This window comes from Lathamus discolor, chromosome 1, assembly GCF_037157495.1.
Source record: "Lathamus discolor isolate bLatDis1 chromosome 1, bLatDis1.hap1, whole genome shotgun sequence".
Lineage (NCBI taxonomy): Eukaryota > Metazoa > Chordata > Aves > Psittaciformes > Psittacidae > Lathamus > Lathamus discolor.
Window position 1 is genome coordinate 61,548,801 of NC_088884.1, and position 17,519 is coordinate 61,566,319.

The following is a 17,519-nucleotide window of genomic DNA, read 5'->3' on the forward strand; positions in this document are numbered from 1 at the left end:
ATCTGCTAAGAAACTTCACGTGCTTGTTTGATAATTGGATTTATTAACTATTTTAAAAGAATGTATTTTTGTTTAGGTTTGTGATATGACTGCTTCTTTGTTTCCTGCCAAGCTTATTTATTTGTTTGTTTGTTTACAGATTTTGATTCGACTCAGCAAACTTTGTGTTCAGAATAAAAAATCTCGGAATCAACAGCAGCGATTGCTGAAAAATATGGGTGCCCACTTGGTAGTCTTGGACCTTCTGCAGATACCCTATGAAAAGGTTATTCTCATAATTCTAGTGCTAAGGAACATGAACTCAATGAAGGGCAAGGCCTCAAGTGGCCCAAGAATCAATGTGAATATTTTTTTAACTGAATTCAGTCAACTACGGTACAAACACGAGATAATGATGCCATTTTCTGCCTTAAGAATAATGGGTTTGGGCCTAGGTTTAAATATGGCTGCCTGCATAGAAAGGGTTTTGTTGAGAATTTAATGTTTACTGCCTCATGTACCTGGATGCCGCTGAGCTATCACCCCAGTCCTGAACCAGGCAAACCTTAGATCTGCAGTCACTGCAGAGTAAGAAGCATTGATTTAATGGAACTTCTGGCAGGGTACCTGAATTCCACTGTCGGGTGCTGACATGAATGCTATCATAGATGCACAAACGGGTGAAAAGCTTTCAAGGATCAAGTCTGAAATAATTATTTTTTTATTGTGGTGGAGGCTTCTAACCTAGCGGTTCTTGTAAGTTTTTCAGAAGATAATGTGATTTTGCACTCATTTATTTGCATTGGACATACAAATGAAGGAACTTTAAAAGATAGCCTTTAAAAGACCACATCTTTCTAGAGCTTGTAGAAAGCATTGAGAGGAGATAAATCTCTTCTGGGCTACATTTTCCTGAGTGTTACATACTAATGTCATGATACAGACACTGGGTTCAGCTGTATTCAGTAAAATAGCGTTTGTCCATATAGATGGTTCATCAAATCATAGTTAGAATACTATATGAGAGGAAGATAGAATGGGGATGAAACTAGATATGTATTTGTGTAGGAGTGTGTATAAACATACATATTCATGTAGGTGTACACACACAAGCACACATACATCTGTTTCGATACGTAGCTATATAAAAGCTAAAGCTTTCAAAAGCTTAAAATCAGTGCAGGCTAGAGAGGTGGGTTTTTTTATTTAATTCAAGTCACTTAGCAATTTTTTAAGCTAGGAAATGATAACCATGCATGAGGAGATCTTAAGAGTTGTTGCTCATACCCGTGGCTTCCTATAATCAAGTCAATTTAGAGTAAGGTGCAGTCACTAATGGTCTCTGAAGAAAACTACACCAGTTTCTTTTGCCAAAGAGGGAATCCCTGTCCTATAAAGGCTCAGGGAAATTGGTTTGTTCCTGTTTGAATTTACCTTGTGTTGTTTTAATGAGTATGGTTAGGTATGCCCATCTCATTTCATTTGTCTTTTCTCCCTGCAGAGCGATGAAAAGATGAATGAAGTTATGAATCTAGCCCACACTTTTCTTCAGAATTTCTGTCGAGGAAATCCTCAGAATCAAGTTCTCCTCCACAAAAATCTCAACTTGTTCTTAACTCCAGGGGTAAGTTTTTTATTTTAAGGAGAATATTATAACTAGAAGTAAATTCAGACTTGTTGAAAAATTACAGCACTAGACAATTAATTTCATTAGATTATGCCCTCTACCTTCTCTCCTCTGTCCTTGTTTCTTCTCTGTTACTGTTGCTCTTTATGTCATTGTTTTTAATGTTGTCGTTTTAAAAGTGTAAACCAATATTATCTGTGGGGTTTACTGGAGATATCTATGAATAAGTGTCACATCATCACATCCTGTAGTTTGATCTTATTCATCCTGACTCGCAGTCAAGGTAGAAGATGCTGTAATGATACTGTCATGAAGCTTGCGTGACAGCTGAATCAGACCCATAGGGTTTTGATGATGATGCTGCCATTTGAGGCAACTAGTTTAAAATTTGATCTTTTATGAAATCATTGTCTTTATTGTAAATCTCTTTGTCATGGTCCCTTTGTGTATATATGTATGTGCGTGTTTACAGATATAGTCATATAGAATGACACCTCGCTCAATGGTAGATCTACGGAGGAAAACATGCTTTTATTAGAAAGAGTGTATTAGGGTTGTAGATTTTGGGTCTGCATACATTAGGAAGCATTTGTTCTGTTAATTTTTATTTATGCTTTTTTTTGTGAAGTTAGCAAAAGGCACTGAGCTGACCACAGTGGGGATTAATGCCCAGACTCCATCCTGTCCAACCCTGATGCTTGAGTGCCAAGCATAGAGCCCAGTTGCACTTGCATTTCTGTTCTTTTGAAGTTGATCTTCTGATCGTCCCAGTTATTGTGCTTTTGTTCACATTGTGGAGCAAACTTGGTGAGGATTCCTTTCAGAGGACACTATACAGAAGGGTGTACCCTGGGAGCAAACCTGACGCTCATAAGCTTTAGTCCAAGGGACCAAACTAGAACAACATTGAAGAACAACATTGAAGAACAACTAGAACAACATTGAAGCAAAATCTCTAAGAATACATAAAATCTGGATGCTGAGTCCCCAGCAGCATCCCTTCTTGCTACAGACCTGTTTCTCTTGTACTGTGCTACTCATCAGTAGAAACACAGCCTTAGGTTCCCTCTGTAGTTGATGTGGAACGAGATGTTTTTTCAGAGTGATCAGACTGCATGTGCACTGACTTACCTTTGGAAATGCCTGCCTCTGTCGACCACAGAGGGAGCTAGAGGTAGCTGATCATCTTTCTGGGTTGCCTTGATGAGAAGTCTGATGATGAGTGGGATGACTGTGGTCTCAGTTGTCTTGCATACTTAAGTCCCTATAGAATGCTCTAGCAGCGTCATGTGTGTATATGCATGTCTTCACCTTCCAAATGGGCACAAATTTTCTTAGGGCACAAATTTTGTCAGGGCACAAAAAGGTCCACTTTAGGACTATTTTATAGTCATAAAAAAGTGTGGTGAAATCCCATCATAAATGAAAGCTAGGCCCTAAGGTCACTGCTTAATTCTTGGGCTGATGCACATTGGACTTCTGCATTTTGTCTTTACCAATGTGCCTTTCTCTAATCTAGAATCCTGTGAATCTTTCAATCTTCAAACAAATCTGCTCTTCTTATAAGGCTGTTTTGATTTTAATCTGTTCAGCTCCTGGAAGCTGAAACCATGAGGCACATCTTCATGAATAATTACCTTCTGTGTAATGAAATTAGTGAAAGGGTGGTGCAGCACTTTGTACACTGCATTGAGACCCATGGCCGTCATGTGGAGTACTTGCGTTTCCTGCAGACCATTGTGAAAGCAGATGGCAAATACGTGAAAAAATGCCAGGACATGGTAATGACAGAGGTAAGTGAAGAGTTCATATGTTAATCACTAGTGGCTGTCTTTTTAACACACTAGTATTTTGAGGCTGCTTTTTCTGCTCTTGATACCAATGGGATATAATGGCATCATCGCTTTAGAATTTTAAGCGGTATCACAAATAATGAATATTTTAGCAGACATTTTTTGGAGCTTAATCTAATTTTGTAAGGCCATCTGTATAACTACTAGAAAGAAAACATGAGTGTTAGCATGGTGATACAGAGATGTCTATTTGTAGATGATGTAGCATGGAAATCTCAGAGTTACATAAACCTTCATTTTCCTGTACTGTAATTTAAGATACCATTTATGCACCAAACTTGCCATATTGTGGCATGGTTTTGCCATACAAGAGGCTCTTACCTCTATGGATTTGTCTAAATAGTGTTACAGACCATCTTTTTAGCACATAAGTAAAAATTCTAGTTTCTGTTTTGTTTCTTTTGTTCCAGAGTGTTTCTGTGAGGGTCACTAGAGATATTCTAGCTAGTTAAAGCTTAGCTAGATTCGGAGTCTGACCCAGTAAGTTCCACAGAGTGGTTTGTGGACAAATCTTTATGCCAATAAAGTTACCGGGAAAATACCTAATTGATTTATTTGCAATTTGGATTTGATATATAACGTGCATGATAAATGAAGTCTTCAACTTGCAGACACTCGTGCGTTTAACTGTTATTCTGGTAGCAGTTCAAGGAGATTAAAATCTGGGTAAAATTGAATATGGTGAAAAGTCCAGGTAGTCTCAGAGTCACAGAATCACAGAATCACAGAATCCCAAAGGTTGGAAGGGACCTAAAAAGATCATCTAGTCCAACCCCCCTGCAAGAGCAGGGTAACCTACAGTACATCACACAGGAACTTGTCCAGGCGGGCCTTGAATATCTCCAGTGTAGGAGACTCCACAACCCCCCTGGGCAGCCTGTTCCAGTGCTCTGTCACTCTTACAGTAAAGAAGTTCTTCCTGATGTTAACGTGGAACTTCCTATGCTCCAGTTTACACCCATTGCCCCTTGTCCTATCACTGGATATCACTGAAAAAAGCCTAGCTCCATCATCCTGACACCTACCCTTCACATATTTGTAAACATTGATGAGGTCACCCCTCAGTCTCCTCTTCTCCAAGCTAAAGAGACCCAGCTCCCTCAGCCTCTCTTCATAAGGGAGATGTTCCACTCCCTTAATCATCTTTGTGGCTCTGCGCTGGACTCCTTCAAGCAATTCCCTGTCCTTCTTGAACAGAGGGGCCCAGAACTGGACGCAATATTCCAGATGCGGCCTCACCAAGGCTGAGTAGAGGGGGAGGAGAACCTCTCTTGACCTACTAACCACTCCCTTTCTAATGCACCCTAAGATGCCATTTGCCTTCTTGGCCACAAGAGCACATTGCTGGCTCATGGTCATCCTCCTATCCACCAGGACCCCCAGGTCCCTTTCCCCTTCACTACTTTCCAGCAGGTCAACCCCCAACCTGTACTGGTACATGGGGTTGTTCTTCCCCAGATGCAAGACTCTACACTTGCCCTTGTTAAATTTCATCCAGTTTCTCCCCGCCCAACTCTCCAGCCTGTCCAGGTCTCGCTGAATGGCAGCACAGTCCTCTGGTGTGTCAGCCACTCCTCCCAGTTTTGTGTCATCAGCAAACTTGCTGAGGGTGCACTCAGTTCCCTCATCCAGGTCATTGATGAAAATATTAAACAGCACCGGTCCCAGCACCGACCCCTGAGGAACTCCACTAGTCACAGACCTCCAGCTAGATTCTGCGCCATTGACCACAACTCTCTGCCTTCTTCCTTTCAACCAGTTCTCGATCCACCTCACTACTTGATCGTCAAGCCCACACTTCCTCAGCTTATCTATGAGGATGCTGTGGGAGACAGTATCAAATGCCTTACTGAAATCAAGAAAAACTACATCTACCGCTCTACCATCATCCCTCCACCTAGTCACTTCCTCATAGAAGGCTATAAGGTTGGTCATACATGACTTCCCCCTCATAAAACCATGTTGGCTGTTCTTAATGACCCCCTCATCCTTGATATGCCTAGTGATGGAGTCAAGAATAAGTTGTTCCATCATCTTTCCAGGGATGGAGGTAAGGCTGACCGGTCTATAATTACCCGGGTCCTCCTTCTTGCCCTTCTTATAGATTGGTGTGACCTTTGCCATCCGCCAATCCTCAGGCACCTCGCCCGTTTCCCACGACTTACCAAAGATGATGGAAAGTCCAGGGAACATTTTTCTTTACTTTTTGTTTGTTTTCTTGGGGTTTTTCGTGTTTCTTCACAAAGGAAACAAAGAGAAACTCTGGTTGTGGCAGGAACAAAACCAAACTCTGCTGGAATTTTGTTCCACAGCAACAAAGAGGAAAATCTTCTAATTAAGAAAAGAAAGCTTCAGCCTACATGGGTAACCTTTAATGGAATCTACCTCAACCTTTTCAATTTGACTGAAGTGTTTGAACATGCAATATCAATTACAAGTCTTTGATTTATGTAATTCAAACAGTTCTCATGCCTTTGCGCTTTTAGAATTTTCCCCTTCCACCACAGCTTCTTGTAGGTTTTTACTTTCTCATCCATCAAAATTTTTAGATTTTTCTCAATTTTGATACATTTTGTTACTGACCTATAATAGCAAAAAGATAAATTGTCATAATACATTTCTAAGCTGACTGCATGATGAAAATTGAAATGAACTTGGATGTGGCATTTACATCACGAGGTCTGCAGGAATTTGCTGGGGGCAGGGAGCACCCTTGTTATGATGAAAGAAGGTAAGATGGTGATCTGCTTTAAAAATATGTAGATTACAGGTAATGAAGATTTGCTAGAAAAGGGTGCTAACAGGGAAATTTGAATGGTACTTAAGCAGCATTCCAACATAAAGGGGACAGTGTAGCCAAATGGCTGGAACTTGGCATGGAATCAGGACAGTTTCTCAGTAGACAACTGAGATGTATTTTGTGACCTTAAACAAGAGGTGTAACTTCTTTTATGCCTCCAGATGGGACATGTAAACAATTTACCACAAGACAAGACCGAGTACGAGTGTAAAACCTGTCTCAACTACTGTGTTTTGTTTTACCTACAGGAAGTATATTGTAGGATATTCCTGTTTACTAAGGGTAAGGGATAAACTGATCATATTTGCATGTTTTAGAAAGTGCATACAGATGAAGGAGCACCATTGCCAAAGAGTACTTTCATAAAATACATTGAACATTTCCAATCTGGCTTATTCACTTGTTCTCATATCCTTGGTCCCCGTGTCTGTAGAGTGCTAGTAATGATGTTTACCAACCTGAAAGGTTCCTTAGGGCACTTTTTCTCATTACAAGCATGCTTTGAGGTTCCTGGAGGAATGCTGCCTATCAGTGCAAACATTATTACAAAAGGGAAAGCAGAATTTACTTTTGAACTGGATCAATGTGGCAGCAGAGTTTTCTATTATCTATATATTCTGGAGAGATACATCGCAGAGCATCAACAGCTGCTCCAACACTGACCAACCTTCATTATACTTCCATAAAGGTCTTGTTGAAAATACACTTTAGTGGAAGAAAATGCTGCTGGGTTTTTGCGTTGTTGTGGGGTTTTGGTTTTCCCCCATATTACTGAGCTCATGATGCTCAGTGAGAACTTTGGATGATGTTGGATATTTCTTTTACTTTTCTGCTTTTAAAGGGGCATTGTTTTCTCTGCTTGGGTCAATTGGGATTTACAATTTCCTTTGTAAATCACATTTAAAAGCGAATAACTTGGGGAAAGAGGATGACACCATCTTCTGTCCTTGCATTTATGATGATTGCCTTGTCCCCCTTAGCTCTTCTTGTACTGATGCAACATCATCTGCTTCAGTTTGTGGTTCCTCACAGTCAATATATAGCTAGCATGCCATGCAGGATTGTGTTTCACATTCATTCTCTCCTGGTATATCCTCCTCATATATCAACAATAGGTACATGAGAGGATGAGGGGTCAGTTTGACTTGATATGTTAAAATACATTTTTTTGGCACTGAGGGCAATCAGATTAATGGTATATGGGTCCTTGCGCTGTCTCCTTCATCATTCCCAAGCACTTGGCTCTTTAAAACCTATTTTTCTGTACTGTGAGTTGTCCAGAAAATGTCTATTTTGAAAAGTCAAGAGTAGAAACATTTTAGAAACCTAAAGATAAATGAGAAATAGGAATTGCAGGAAAGACTGAATTCACGATTCACCCCATCCAGTTGTCAATGTCAAAATGTGCAGAAAAAGGGAGAACACAATCAGAGAGTTTGTACATTCAAAATTTGAAATGTTGAAACCCTGGAAAATGTAATGAAATGTTTCTTGACTTTTCATTGTGGGAGACTAATTTTCATTGCTGCTGTTGCTGCCTTCCCATTTCGACCAGCCTTTATTTCTGCCCTTGAATTCAGTAGCCTAGGATTTTATGTCACATACAGACTTGGATATGTCAAGTGCCTTACTCACAATATACGTATGGCTGTTTGTGCTGCCAAGGTGTATTCTTTACCAGGAAGGGTTTATGGGATCTTATTTTCACCCACATTGAGTGTGCATTATGCTTAAAAGGAAAGTGATGGAGAGAAGACAGAACTACTTTCCCGTCCCAGCTCCACTCCAGCTCACAGAGCAGCACTGGCAGTAGGTGTATTCAGTGTACAGGCGGTTCAGAACAGGGTTAGAGCACAACTTCTCTGTGAGGTCTGCTGAGATGGGCTGCCAGCATCCACCTCCACTCTGGATCCTCCTGAGATCAGCAAGGCGCTTGTAGCAAAATCAAGTATTTATCACATACACCAGTATTCTGTTAAATGGAAGTGCTGGCATGACACTGACAACGTTAAGACCCATCTGCAAAATTTGCATAGGTTAGGAAGAATTGTCCTTTGTTTCTTATGCTGAGCAAGGGCACAGAAAAGGCTGGTTAAATTCTGGGTGAGCCACAGGCTTTTTGTGTGAGGTAGCACAAAACATTTAATCTCTCTGCACCTTAAGTCGCTATCTATAAAGCAGGGATAATAACACATCCTGGCCTCACAATAGGAGGTGAGAGTAATTAATTACCTTCAAACAAACATTGAGATAGTAGGAATAATAAGGATGGCATACTGTCTTAGGTAAACACAGTGCTACACAGAAATTAAACGTCAGACTTGCCTTGCATTAGCTTGTTCCTTGGTGAGTTATTCCAGATTTGCGGTTATGTAGATAAGAGAAGTTTGCTTTGGATATTGTTTTGACATGTGCATTTGGTAAGTCACATCAGAGTAACACTGGATTATTTTTGTTTTAGCTAGATAGACTTTTGTGTACTTAAAGGTAGAACAAAATAAGAAATCAAGAAAATCACAGAATGATTAAGGTTGGAAAAGGCCTTTAAGATCACTGAGTCCAAAATGACTGCAAATACAGGGTGCTTAAAAGTTTGGGATTATCTTTCTCAGCTGATAAATGGCGGTGAAGATGTGTTGATATTCTACAATGACAGAGCATCATTTCCAGTCCTACTCCAAATGATGTGTTCGGAGCGAGATCGAGCAGATGAGAGTGGACCCTTAGCATATCACATCACTCTAGTGGAATTGCTAGCAGCTTGTACGGAAGGAAAAAATGTATACACAGAGATCAAGTGCAATTCACTCCTGCCACTGGATGATATAGTGAGAGTAGTGACCCATGATGACTGCATACCTGAGGTAAGATTCGTTGAATGAGGAAGCAAACTTATCATTTCTATAAACTCAGAAAATATTTTGTTGTTTCCAATATACTGATAGGTTGAAGATTTGCACAGGGAATAGGCTGCGAACAGGTGGTGTTTGTTAAGGTGAATAAATGAGGAAGGATAGCCAGTATTTTCTGAAACAGAAAGCTCCTTGTCCCTCATGCATCGTGTACAGCATTCTGAAACTGTGAGATCAAGAGAAACAACTTTGAGAGCCAGTAGATCAGCATTGTGAGGACTGACTATTAATCTGGTCAGATCTGTCGTTATCTCAACCCTTCGGGCCCCACATTGGACGCCCAAAAGAACTGTCGTGGTTTAAACCCAACCACAAAGCTCGTTCACTCACTCCCCCCCTTTTTTTCTCCCTCTTTCTTTCCTCCCCCTACCCCCACCCCGACCATCCCCGCTCCTGGAGGGATGGGGAGGAGAATTGAGAGACTGTAACTCCCATGGGTTGAGATAAAAACAGCCCAGTAACTAAGGTATAACACAAATCACTACTGCTACCACCAGTGGTAATAATGATAAGAGAAAATAACAAGAGAAGAAAATACGATGCCACCGCGGAACGAGTTCGACCCCCCCGAAGAGAGTCCGTACCCTTCCGGGTAACTCCCAGCTACCTCCCTGGGCATGACGTGCTGTGGTATGGAATACCTCTTTGGCTAGCTTGGGTCAGGTGTCCTGTCTCTGCTGCCTCCCGGCCTCCCCTCGTTCCCGGCAGAGCATGAGACTCACAAAGTCCTTGGTCAGAGTAAACATTACTTAGCAACAATTAAAAACAATCGGTGTTATCAGCTCTCTGCCCAGGCTGGAAGTCAAAACACAGAGCTTGCACCAGCTACTAAGAAGGAGCAAAACTGCTACTGGTGAACCCAGGACACATCGATTGTCAGCTTTTAGGGCAGACACCTTTTTGTTATCCTGGGTTTGTCCAGCCACTGTCAGAGTCTTAATGCCCTGGTAACTTCTAGCTGTAGTCAGAAGACTCAGCCAAGTGGTTTGTCAAGCCAACGTTTTGCCACTGCCTGAATTTGTTGGAAATGATGGGTAACACTCTGGCCATGCTGAAGTCAGTGGGAGTTTTAGGTGAATTCTTATTTTATTAAGTTCATTTGCAGTCCAGCAAATGTTTCTATTCACTGTATATTGAGGCCCAATTCTGCAGCTACCACTGGTCATCCTCAGAAGGAATGTGATACCACATGCTCATCAGAAGTGGGGTGTTTGTTTGCACCAAACCAGATGTAATCAACAGAAATCTATTCACAGGCTTTGCAAGGGGCTTGCTCAGGCCCTGTGTATCAGTCAGACAGATTTCTGCAGGCTATCTGGTGGAAAAATGTGGCTCATATCAACAGAACTGGGGCCTGCAGGAGTAAAGACTCCATGAAAAAGTCCCATTGTGATCAACTGATTCTTTTCTTGAAAAGAAAAATGTTTGCTTTGCTCAGAAGTTCCTTCTAGCATTACTGTCAGCAGATGCTAATTAATAAAAGCTCAAATAAACCTAAAAGCCTGACATGGGTTTTCTCCTGATTGCATTAAACCCATGCAACTATCTCCTTTCCTTTGACCGTGACATGAAATTTTCACTCTATCTGTGTACGTTTATATTTAATTCATACATTTCAAGCACTGGATATTTATTTTTATGATGTGCCCATGCAGATTTGTGGTGCAGGAGAGGAGTGAGGCTGCATTTCTCTGCTAAGCCTTGTGCTGCTATTGCTGAAGTCCCAGCACTGCATAGCCTTTCTCTCCCATTTAGATCTGAGTTACACCCATCCTGAATACAAGCACTGCGTTAGGATTGTGGGAATATAGGGATTGTAGCTCTAATGCTATTTTTTTTGTATATATTTGGCAAGCCTGTCACAAGGCATCAACCCACAGCAATCAACCAGCAAATGCAGAGGTGTCCTGCATTTTGACAGCTCCTGGCTTTGGAGCCAGGCCCTTGCAGTCTTTAATATCATTTAAATGTCAGATTTATTATGGGTTTGTCTGGGGGGGGAAGGTTGTTGTTAGAGTAAGAATGTTTGCAAAAACTGCCTATTTTTCTTCCTGCATTCTTTCAGTAGGTACACTAATGTATTTGCTGCTGCGCTTTTCCTTGTGTCTTTCAAACTGAATGTACACATTGTTACTGGTATTAGTGTTAGTACTTGAACGATTACCTTTATTGCTTGGTATTTTTGCAGATAGGAAACATCATATCAATGGGTTTTACTGTTCCGTTTCATATTGTCTGTGTTTTTGCTCTTCCCGCAGGTGAAAGTTGCATATGTTAATTTTGTTAACCACTGTTACGTGGACACTGAAGTGGAAATGAAAGAAATCTATGCCAGTAACCATATTTGGAAATTATTTGAGAACTTCCTTGTTGATATGGCAAGGGTAAGCTCCACAAGATGCTAAAAAATATTATGGTATAGCCATGGGTGTCCACTGAACTGGCAATAACTTTTTTGTGTGAACTTCTTTTATTTTATGAAATACTGTTTGTTAAAGTCAGCAGTACAATAGGTGTAGGTGTTTTATTTTTGTGTGGTTTTCTTTTGTTTGTTTGTGTTTTTTTTAACAAATGGTCATTTCAATGTTATTTATCATCATTTAATCCACAAATTGCTATCAGTTTTCTCTTTCTTAAAGGGCATCTTGGAACACATGTTCTTTTCTCTTCCAGAAAAATAAAATGGTTGTATGTATAGGGTTGGGAGTCTGTGTATGTCTTCTGGGAGCATATGTTACTAGTCATTATGGTGGTGACTGAAAGTAAAAACACCGTATCTGTAATCTTCTTGCTTTACTTTGTTAGTACACTGAGGATCAGGGATCAGGAAGTTCTTGGGCTAATGTTCCTTCTTTAATCTCACTTTGGCCTGTTTTTGTCTCTTATTATACTATCAATACATTTTCACTGCTGATGAGTAAGGCAGGTGTAGAGCTGTGGTCTTTCAGAGTGCTAATTCGTGTATAAGCTATAGGCTGCAAGGTGACACGGCACAGTTGATACCGTAGGCATTCAGCTCTTGTGGACCCTAGTGAGCTTCATGGTGTCAGTACTTCTCGAATTAAGTTTCAATCAGAAGCTGAGTTATGCTTCCATTTCTTGGTATTTTGGAGGCAGAAAGCAAGGGAAATCTTATGCCTTCCAGAAGGATAACATGCAATAGTAGAGCCATGAAGGGAAGCTAGTGTGACATAATGATTGCAGCTTACGTTACATATCCTTTTATAGGAGGTTAATGCTTCTTGTAAGAGCCTAATATAATGCCAGCTAATGGAGTTGCTCTTTCTGCTCAAGAAGCAGAACCACAGGTTTTTGGTGGCTGGTAGACAGTATCTGATCCTTGATGCTGGCCGGTAGTTCGGAGATGTTACAGAGCATGTTGTCATAGTGTATGTCTATCTTTTCCCAGTCCATGGTCCATCACATTTTATAATCCTTAAGTTCTCACTCCTTGTGTTCTTCATTTTGTTGAAATAAAAAAAGGTAAAATAATATCAACCGAGTCCTGCAATGGACATTTAGCCCAAAGTAATAGCGTGCCACAAAACAATTTCATTGAAACCTATTGGGAGAAAATACCATGTATTATGGGCAAAAAAGGAATCAGTGCAAAAACTTATGCTGTATGATAGGCACTGCGACCTGTTCATTCTCTATGAAACAGAAATCTTATAAACAGTTGGGGTAAGACGGGAATGTCTGTGCTCTCATTTTTTTGGTGGCAGCCATTTTTGGCAATAATGAGACCTTTACAAACGCTGTGTTCCTGCTGTTTGTCTTCTCTCTGTGGTTGTGTTCTACAGTGAAAGACCTGGACAAACCAAGCTCATTGGAAAACTAAAGTCAGAAATCTCTTTGGAGGGGGATTCTGCTTTTTAAAATTGCTGATTTTACCCTAAGAAGTATTTTCTCCTGTATTTCCCTTTTCTGGGTTTCCCTTTCCTGATGTGTCCTGGCCCTGGCTCTCCAGCAGACTACTCTCCCTAAACCCTTGAACGTGACCAATTTTATTTGCCCTTAGGCTAGAAGCAGACATGTAGAAAGAGAGCTCTGTTGGCAGTTTCTTTCATGTGCCTGAAGACAAACTGCCTGTGCCTAAGTAATGTAGAGTTGTCCTGATGCTGGTGACCACTAAGCTTGTTTTCATATACCCTTGTTGTAAGAGAAATTTGACTCCAGGTCTTCAGAGGTGAAGAGTGAGTCTATTATTAATGCTGGGGTTTGTGTGCATGTGCTGTTGGCACTGAATGGCAAAATGAAGGTTTATTTTGCTCTCCTGCAAAGCCCTGAGGGAAGATGCCGAATTAGTTCTTCTAATTTCTTGGTTAATGGCTGAAAGAACTAGAAGAGCACGTCAGAAGTGCTCTGGCCTGTCATCCTCTTCAGCCAGGTCCCTGTGGGTAGCCATATCTTCCAGGTTATTTGGTCTATTTGTTCAGGTTTGGTTTTCTGGGGCCCAGGCAGAGCCTGGGTGTTATAAATACATCAGCCTTATGTAGCTATCAGGACAGTTAGAATGCTGTCAGCCTCCTGAAAGGTGTTACAATAGCTTTCAAAGCATTTAGAAAAAGAGCCCTTTGATCCTCTGTGTTCCACTGAGCTGAAAAGGATGCTTTTGCATGGGGGAAGGGGAAATGCTTTTCTTTCAGCTGCTACAAATGCCTGTCACTGGGTGAGTTTGTGAGCTTTGAGATTGTTATTAGAGACCACTAAGGTGAAAGACGAGAGTGTCATCCTCAGGTTGGATACCTTCCTGTCTTAATAAAAAAAATAGAAATAAAGTAATAGTTTTTCAGAAATCTCTGGATTGAGGAAGGAAATATTTAGTCCCCAACTGTCATGCTTCTTCAACAATGTGATACATTGCAAAGCAGGCATGAGGCGGATTCATGTATAAATTCAGTTTGCCAAAAGCAGTCGCGCTTTCAAAGACACCCTCTTTCTACAGTTTCTGCCAACCTACTTTCTCCCATGTGTGTCTTAAAGCGTTGCACTAAGCAAAGTGGGTGCTGCTGAAGGAAAGGCTTCCCTTTCCTGTGTGTGGCCTGGTCTGTAAATCAGCAGCTGTAGTCTGAGCAGGATTAAAGCAAGAGCCAGGATCTGACAGCTGTAAAGTCATCCTGGCTTTCTCTGCAGAATTTTTGAAGTATTATTCATGTGAGTTTCAGTCCCAAAGCCTCTTAAGGGTTTTTTTTTAACATTGCTTTCTCAATCCTCATCACCATTTCATGCATTTCAGGGTTTTTCTTCCACAGGGAAACATATTTCAGTCCCCAAAGGGCAGAGGGATAAGAACAAATGAAAGGATTTCCGAAATCCATCTGCACTGGGAATTTTTCAGACCGATGCTGGAGCAGAGTGGCATCCCCACATATGGCTCTGCTTTTTAGGCAAGCAAAGGGGAAAGCTTAAAAGTGTTCTGGAATTTAGTTTTGGTGATTTCTGAATTCACCGTGCTAGCACTGCACAGCTCCCCTGTCTTCCCATTGGGATCACGAGTGCCGAGCCTCAGGGATACTGATTCCAGCCAGAACTGGCATGTAGATTAATTAAAAGCAGAAGAACTTAAAGAGCTTTTTAGTTCTTTTTTTTTTATTTTAATTTACTTTTTTTCAAGTCTTATTAACTGAATCTGTTACCTCCATGAGCACTGGATGTGCTGGTGTCACACTTTTCACAAAACTGAAGGGCTGAAGAGTCCGCTATTTCAGTTTAGCCACTGTTGCTTTTCTGACCAAAATCTTTCCTTTCCTGGGTGATAACAAACGCACTATGTGGGGGCATGATTTGTTTATCTGACACATTTTAGAAAAGCAGGCAAGCAAAGCTCCTCAAGATGCCTCATTTCTCTAGGTCTCAAGTTATCTTTGGTTATTCCTCTGCCTACCATCTGACAATGTTTGTGTGCTCTACTCAAAATGCTTTTGTGTTCCTGTATCTTCTCCTGAACATGGGTGCTTTTGGATGTCATGTCAGTAACCTTCCTTGAAACATGTCTGGTGAAATTGCTGTCTTGTAGTGCCCAAGTGTGACAGTGGCAGTGTGTAATTAGAGAGCATGTGTGAGATTCAGGTGCTGTGGGTTATCTTTCTGCTTCTGTCACTAACTTTTCTCTGTGACCGTAAGCAGTTCACTGAGCTTCTCTGGACTTCATTTCCCCATCCATAAATTGACATAGTGCTAAGCATGAGCCACTCAGACTTGTGATTGTGTGTTAAATGTAATGAGAAGGCTACCCCAGAAGTCTATATACAAAATAAATTCTGCTTTTGCATAGATTCTCTAGAACATTACAGTAGTCTGTGGCTTGCATAGGTGAGAGAATAGCTTTGCTTTTAATTTCTTGTTAAACATGAATAGGAGTGCTTATTTAAAGGCTGTTGAAGAGGTAGTATGACCATAGTATTTACTTGTTCAGTTTTGCCTTTCTTACCATGTTTGGCTCTCTGTAGACTCTTTTTAGCGCTGTTTAACCTGACTGCAAAGTAAACACGACTCTCTATAGATGTCCACAAATGTTAAAAAGAATAAAAGAAAGACTGAGGGGTGCTATCCACCCCAGTATGTTTTTCCTGTCTTTAAGCATGACATCTTTATGCAGCAGCAAACTTTTAGTGTTGTACCAAAGGGTGTCTTCAGGAATCTTTTGTACAAATCTTCCCACATCTTTCTACCATTTAATCATCATTTTGTGCTCCAGAGTTGTCCCAGTACCATCCATTTTCTTCTTTGATTGTTTTTACGTTTTTTTGTATTTTCCCCATGTGGCTTTCCTAAGTAATGCTGCCTGTCCTACAGTTTACAATTGTAAAGGCTGTTAGTATTGACTATGCCATTTCCTTTATTTCCCTCTTTTTGAAACGTTTTTCCTGCAAATGAGCTTCACCTTTGCCACCCATTTGTGGTGATTAATTTGTAGAGAGAAGTTAAACATTACACGAAATCTTTCTAGCTTAAGGCTTTTATGTCTCATCTGTCTCTAAGGCCTCCTCCAACTAGCCCACAATAGGATGAAAAGCTCATTTTTTTCTCAAATCTGTCTAAATGTGTAAGTGGCATGAAGTGCGCTGATTTAGGGGGATCATTTTTTCATGGTGTCTGAAAAAATAGACAGCCAACCAGAAAGAGCTAGTTCAGAAAAGAAGGGTATTCAAAAGACAATGTGGGCCTCCAAGAAGAAAGATAAGCTATCACAAATACAGCTTGAACTCTAAGATAGTTATCTCTGATAGGCTTTTTTGTATAAAAATCTTTTTGCGTCATATTAAGAATAAATATTACATGTGTTGTAAAAATTACTGAATAATAAAGCTTGCTTATTTGAAAGAACTAAATCTTATTGTTTCCTCCTTCTTCCCTGTAGGTTTGTAACACAACCACAGATCGTAAACATGCAGACATATCTCTAGAGAAATATGTCACTGAGCCTGTAATGAACATTGTGAGTGGCTTTTTCAATTCACCATTTTCAGATAACAGCACCAGCCTCCAGGTAAGGAGAAGAGACCAGATAAAGATCTTAATTTAGACTGTTAAGGAGATATGATCTGCTATCCAGATAGGAATGCTGTATGTTTGCATCCTTCTTTAATTTCTCTAGCAGCTTAATTCTTCTTTAAATGCTTACTCTTAATATCACTTGCAGTTCTGAACCAGCAGACAGCTCAATATGGTCACCCTTGGCTCTTGTGAATTAATTGGAGGGGGGTATCCTTGCGGTATAATGGTCTTTGTATGATAAAAATGTCATGTCCTATGACAAAAGGGACACATACATGAGAACTGGGAAGACTCCTCCATTCTTCTGCGTTGTACTGTGTTTGCTTGGTATCAGTGGCAATCTCAGGGAAAAACGCATGATTTGCTTTTTTAGAGGCGCAGCATTGATTTCTGTTCCCTCCAGTCCTAAAAAGCAAAGATAATTTAATGGAATTGTAACTTGAGTCTATAAGCTAAAAAACCCTTGCCTGTGGTTTATGTTGCGTCAAACCCAAGGGCAGTTGTGAGGAGCTTCTAAAGGGTAAAATTCCGTGTTTACCTTTTTGTTTTCAGACACACCAGCCTGTTTTTATTCAGCTGCTGCAGTCTGCTTTTAGAATTTACAATTGTACCTGGCCAAACCCAACGCAGAAAGCCTCAGTGGAGTCATGTATCAAGACTTTGGCTGAAGTGGGTAGGTGCCAGGTTTTACTTTCATTATTGTTCTCCGTGTTTTAAGATCAGACTTACTTGAGGTTGCACAGGTTTTAATTTGACTGAAATTGTGACAATGGTGATTTCAGAAATCCTACTTTCTGAGGCTTAATTCTTCCTCCTTTTATAATACATTCAAATCTGTCCCATCAAAT

The 17,519-nt window shown here is 40.6% G+C and overlaps 1 protein-coding gene across 3 annotated transcripts in view; it reads left to right on the forward strand.

Moving 5' to 3' along the window:
- ITPR2 (inositol 1,4,5-trisphosphate receptor type 2) overlaps nucleotides 1-17,519 on the forward strand; it is a 261,899-nt gene that overhangs the window by 112,329 nt on the left and 132,051 nt on the right. For all 3 annotated transcript variants that reach the window (XM_065673846.1, XM_065673864.1, XM_065673855.1), the window contains 7 exons: nucleotides 140-265; nucleotides 1,481-1,603; nucleotides 3,199-3,399; nucleotides 8,872-9,123; nucleotides 11,430-11,555; nucleotides 16,535-16,663; nucleotides 17,224-17,344. In XM_065673846.1, coding sequence (XP_065529918.1) covers nucleotides 140-265; nucleotides 1,481-1,603; nucleotides 3,199-3,399; nucleotides 8,872-9,123; nucleotides 11,430-11,555; nucleotides 16,535-16,663; nucleotides 17,224-17,344 — 1,078 coding nt within the window. The remainder of the gene's footprint in view (nucleotides 1-139; nucleotides 266-1,480; nucleotides 1,604-3,198; nucleotides 3,400-8,871; nucleotides 9,124-11,429; nucleotides 11,556-16,534; nucleotides 16,664-17,223; nucleotides 17,345-17,519) is intronic.